The sequence below is a fragment of the Penaeus chinensis genome, chromosome 39 (genome assembly GCF_019202785.1).
Source record: "Penaeus chinensis breed Huanghai No. 1 chromosome 39, ASM1920278v2, whole genome shotgun sequence".
NCBI classification, from domain to species: domain Eukaryota; kingdom Metazoa; phylum Arthropoda; class Malacostraca; order Decapoda; family Penaeidae; genus Penaeus; species Penaeus chinensis.
This window is the reverse complement of record NC_061857.1, coordinates 5,193,534-5,199,500: the sequence shown is the minus strand read 5'-3', so window position 1 is coordinate 5,199,500 and position 5,967 is coordinate 5,193,534. Positions and strand designations below refer to the sequence as shown.

General features: G+C 34.4%; 1 protein-coding gene across 1 annotated transcript in view; it reads left to right on the top strand.

The window, feature by feature from the left end:
* LOC125046644 (transcription initiation factor TFIID subunit 9-like) overlaps positions 1-5,092 on the top strand; it is a 6,909-nt gene extending 1,817 nt beyond the window's left edge. Inside the window, exons 2-5 of the mRNA XM_047644484.1 lie at positions 1,287-1,426; positions 2,912-3,046; positions 3,188-3,434; positions 4,635-5,092. Coding sequence (XP_047500440.1) covers positions 1,287-1,426; positions 2,912-3,046; positions 3,188-3,434; positions 4,635-4,774 — 662 coding nt within the window. The 3' untranslated portion in view covers positions 4,775-5,092. The remainder of the gene's footprint in view (positions 1-1,286; positions 1,427-2,911; positions 3,047-3,187; positions 3,435-4,634) is intronic.
* Positions 5,093-5,967: the final 875 nt, after the last annotated feature.

Genomic DNA, 5,967 nt, shown 5'->3' with positions numbered 1-5,967 from the left:
GCTCTGTGCACTTGTGTTGAATCATTCCTGTCACTCTAGCCTTCTGCCACATTTTCAAGATGGTATATTCCTGTCATTCCTGCCTTCAGTCAGATTTTTCTATGAAACAATATTCATGTCCCCTGGCCTTTGACAAAAAAATTTCTTTTGTGAGGTGATGATCAGATCACCCAGATCCAAGGGGTTAATGTCCTCCACAAAGAACTTATTTTGGCAACTAAGTCTCATGCAGGTACATCACAGTAATCAAATAGCAAAGTTTTAATATTACCGCAGCCATTGCAAATAGGGAGGAAAAAGGGAGGGTGAGATGCTAGAGGACTAAAGTATAGTTTTATTTCTCAGACCAAAAAACTAAATTTCTTATGTTCCCCTAGGTCAAATTTGATTAAAAAAGAATGAAAAATATCAAGAAAAATATATTTTGACAGTTGACCTCCGTATCTCTCCAAAGGTGCAAATTTACTTGTATCTCATTATATTGATTTAAAAAATGACTTTACAGGCTTGAATAAATGGCACAAATAAGCCTTTGCATACCTGTAAAAAGATACTAGAGACTGGTACTACATTCTTGCTAATATTTGTGCTACCTGTAGGTGAATACATTTCTTATAGTTGTTTACCAGTAGAGATTAATATGAGTATGACTTAGAATTGCTCCTTGGTAAAATTGGTGTAGGAAGTTTTTAAAAAAGACTTTGAATTGTAAGGAAAGGTAATATCCTATCTGTTAAGTCTTTTAGATTGTATTGTTACTACCAGTAGAAATAAGAGCAGTTAATTAAGAGAACAAATTTCCAAGCAACTTGTTATTGAAGTCTGTTTCAGAAATGTATCAGGTAATTATATGCCTTTTAAAGAAAATAGATCTGACCACCATACCAATCCATTTGTATCTTGCCAGTATCCCTCAGGTGCTGTGTCATAGGAACATTAGTGCCTTGAAACAAATCCTATTCTTATCGCTTGTCAAAATCATTTTGCATTCAGTCCATTACTGTGGTCCTCAAATGTAAATTAATTGGTAGCTTCAGCTTTCAATAGTCTGGTTACCTGTACTTACAAAGATTGTGTGTTTTGATATATACATGCATGCTTTATTATTTTTCTTTATAATCTGTAGTCATAAGTAGATAAATTTATCATGAGTGATTTATCTCATGCTTTTTGTTTCTTTCCTCCACAATTATTGGAGATAAAACATACTATGTTCATTCCTTCCACAGTATTATCACTATTGTAAAGGGTCAATTGAATATGTGAATATCCTTCTTAAATTCCAGGTTACGTGTCCCAGATCCTCGATGATGCAAGGGTGTATGCCAACTATGCCAAAAAGATCAAGACAATTGAACTTGATGATGTCAAGCTGGCCGTCCACATGCAGATGGAGAAGTCCTTCACAACTCCGCCTCCGAGAGATGTGAGTTCAGCTTCACCCTGTTATATTGTTTCCTTTTATTTTTCATGATTCTTGGCTTTGTCATAGTTTTGTTGAAAAGGTCTCTTCACTTGTACTTTTTTTATATAATGGAAAATAGTAATAGCTCAGTAGAAGGGTGTTTTTCTTGTGTATTGATTAAACTGAACTGAATGTCGTCTCTGAAAACTGCAATGAATGAATATAAAGATAAGAAGAAATACACAAGAAGTTGTGGATTATATGCAGTAAAAATGTAGAATTTGATGCTTCCTTCGTGAAAGATATTAATCAATTAATTAAATAATGTAAGAAAATGAAGGATATGGTGCAGCAAAATGTTTTATGTAAGGTAAACTTTAATTATTTACTTGTATTTGTTATTTGTGTTACTCTATTTTCCATTCTTAATTTGTCATTACTTAAATTTGATTTTAAAGTCAGTTTTACCATGTCTTAACCCAATTGTAATAAAAGATTATCTATTGTCTTTACACATAGATCTGTTTATGCTTTTCCTTGAATTTTTGAAAGCTTCCTTTTTATTTTTTTATTGTCTTTATGTTATTAATATTTTAATAACCATTTGATAATCATAATATCAATAAGAAAGATAACAGTGTCAATATCAATAGTATTGGAAAGAAAAACACATTTAATTGCCAATTCAAGGAATAGGGAAATCAGGATCGGTCACTATGGCCAACTGATAGACTCCTTGGTGGTGGAGCACACATGGAGCCATCTGATGTAACAAAATTCACTAAAATCTGAAGGGGACAGTACATAAACTGGCTGACATTGGGTTAAAAGTGTAAGATGTCCGAGGTGGAATGTGTTAATATGATTAGATAAGCATCTTTGGTGATTGTAGTTATAAGGTTAACTTGATTGTAACAGAATAATTGTGATGAATGGTCAGATTTGTTAATCACATAAATTTTGTTTCTGTGGGCTTTCTTTTAAAAAACATTTTTTATTATTTCCTTGGAGGTAATATACAATACAGTACTCCATTTTTTTCTTGGGACAACAGTCATGAAAGCATGTTTTGTTTAAGAAAATACTTGTCTGAATTTTTATTATGTAATTTACAGTTACAGGGAAGATATATGAGAAAGGTTTCAATATTTCATACAGTAAGGAATATTCGTCCACATGCTTGGAAATTCCATTTCTCAATCAGATTTAACTATTAGACGTTTTAGACAGAATCTAACCATGTGTTCAAATAAATTTTACATTTACATAAGAAGCACATGTTTCTTAAAGATGCAAGTTTGTTAAAATTTTATTAAGAAATAATATAGCTCTTATTTAATTATTTTTCAGCATTAAGCAAAGTTATTCCTGATTTGCGTGTGTCTGTGTATGTGTGCGTGCATGGGTTCGTGGACATGTGTGTAATCTTTGTTTTATGTACCCAAAAGACAAATAATAGGCCCATTCAGAGAGCATATTACATTGATTTATATAATTCCTTTTCAGTTATTGCTGGACTTAGCAAGGACCAGAAATGCAAACCCTCTGCCAGCAATCAAAGCTAACCAGCATGGTATCAGATTACCACCAGATCGTTATTGCCTCTCTGCTTGCAACTATCGCATTAAACCTTCAAGAAAGGTTTGTATATTTGTGTGTTTTAGGCTTAGATTGTGGATGGAATAAAAGGCAGTGTGCCATGGAGGTTTGTAGAGATACATGTATAATATGATTTTGGAAAAGAATTAATTCTTGCCATTCTCCTTTTTCCTCCCACCACAGAAAATCTCCGGCATTTCAACTAGTGGTATCGGGGCATCTGGTCGCCTAACTCTTGGCTCCACCAACACAAGTATGAAAATCAGTGCCACTCCCATGAAGCCCACAATCTCCATGGTGACGACAAAGACCGGTAACACCCAGACGGTGACCTTAGTACAAAAGCCAGCCACTGGCATATCATCAGGACCCACACAGAAGATTGTCAGTGTGAACCGGCCAGTGTTTAAGGTCACACCTGGACCCCCAGGTAAATCCTTGTGTTGAGTTAAGATCAAAATGGGGTGCTAATCCTACTAATTCTTTATCTTGTTTGGGGATGTATTATAATTATTAGACTTTAGTCATTGACAAAAATGTTTGTAGCCCATGCATGTAAGTGATAAAACTCAAAGGATAGACAGATGTTCAGATAGATGTACAAATGGCCTTTGCAACACATTACGGAGTTTGCACATTTAAGTTGTCTCTTATCACATTCCTGTCTACCAAGGGTTTGGACTCATCCATATAGCTGAAATGGATAATGAGAGAAAAGCTTGTTTGAAATTTTCCAATATGTTACTTTGCATTAGGAAGCTAAGATTCCTTATTGCTTAGAGTATAATTGAAATTGTAGAACAGTGAAGATTATGGAGCAAAGGTCATTGACATCCTGGTATTCATGTTTTAACCAATGCTTTGGTCTACTTTTTGAGCATCAGTGATTCACTTCTTTTTCCCAACTTGACCAGGATTAGCAAATTTACTTTAGCTTAGATCATCCATGTTAACCCCTTCCCAATGGGTCACCCCATGAGGAGTCATAACAAACCATTACGAGCCAGTGATTCAGCTTGATGTACAGAACTCCCGCGCTCAAAGTTAGCACGTTTCCATTGATCGCCAGAGTGTAGAGTTTTTTTGTTTTTTTCATTTTCTTCACCCGTCACCAAGGGGTTAAAAGTAAGAACTACAAAATAAAATTAAGAAACTGACATGTCTGAAATAGATTCTTTGGAATTCAAGCAGATATCAATAGCTTGCTGAGTATAATAATGTTACTTCGATATTGGTATTTTGAATAATAGTATCATTTGAAGTGTCTGGAAGTGTAATAAGATTAGTTATGGCCTTGGTTTCCTGCATATTAATTTATGCTTATAGGAGGAATGAAATGATTCTGTAAGTTAGGTTGATTTGGACAGATGACAAGATAGAGATTAGGAGATATGACTTTATCTCGGTTTCACCAGAGAGATATGTCACCAAGGAGGTTCTCCCTGTGACTTGCCATTCCCTACAAATTGTGTTAAATGTACCGCAACCGAGTAGTGATATTTATTCATTCTCTCCCTTAAAATATGATTTCAGAGACTGATGATATTGAGAAAAGGACTCAACAGAAACAATAGGCTAATTAAGTGTTTTTCATCTGGTACTCCCTTGTAATGAACAAATGTCCTTTCAGGTGGAAGCACGCCCAAGATTCAGCTGTCTGCAGGGAACAGCAATGTCATGATGAACGTCACCTCAGGATCAGGACTAAAGATGGAAGTGGAGTCTTCAGCCAAAAGAAAAAGGGAAGATGATTCTGACAGTGTGCAATAACCTTTGTTTTCACACTTTTTTGTTGCGCTGAGCTTCTTAATTGTGTGTTGTAAATTTTCCTTTTTTTATTTTAATTTTCTTAAATATAACTATGGTTTGTTCAAAGTTCTTTCATGAAACTGAATGCAAGTTCTGATTGTGAGTAGCATTCTGTAGACATGTCTTTTAGGAATTAAATGTAGGCACCTAATAACAAATTAATGACATGTTTAGATTAGGCTGGATGTAATTAAAAGAATGTGTTGGTTGTTTGTATTGTGTAAACCTTTCTCAACCTATAATGTTTTTGTAAAGATCTTGAATAAACAAATATCATAATGAATTCCTTTTTGTTCTCAGATGTGTGATAAATCTTACATTTTTGGTGTTTTTATTTCTTGCTAAGGTATCAGTCATATTTTTGCTAAAATTCAACTCCTTTTTACATGTAGAGCATTGCACTGGGGGGGGGGGGTGTAAATGAGTTATATCCTGTTTTAGATATCTCGATGTAGAGAAACTCGCTACAATGAATTCGAAGTCCCCCCCAAAAATGTAATAAGGACGTATACCATCCCCCACTATCACTTGAGTTTTGCATGTGTTCTTAAGGCAAAATTTCTATGTCTCCCACTATAACTTGTTGGTGATTTTTATGTGTTCTTCAGGCAAAATTCATGTATGACAACATAATGAATTAAAATTATCCCCTGGAGGCCAGGAGAGTCATATTTGAAAGAGTCCTAATTTTAAAGATTAGTAAGGAAATTAGCAATTTTGCATTGCACTTCATAAATTACATGGCAAAAAACTTATATGTCAATGATATTATATATCTATGTTTAGGGTCCAATGGTTATCTCAGAGTAATGGCAACTCTATATCTTGAGACTGGCCAGTTCTTTACATGCACAGAAATACATAAGCAGGGTCCATACAGGACTTTTTATTTTCATCATGAGCAGGTGAAATTAGTTGGATTTAAACAGCTTCTCTTTATACATATGCTTTAGGGTTCAGTAATAATCCATTAATTATATATCAAAAGATTGGTGAAATATGGCTGTTATATACACTGTGCAAGGCATCCAACTACCTGAAGAACATGGTTCATATACCTATAGACAGATGTAGGCCTACTTAGAATTGCACTAGAAACCATACTTAATAGTGTCACACACCAAACAACCTTAACCTTACATATATATATATAT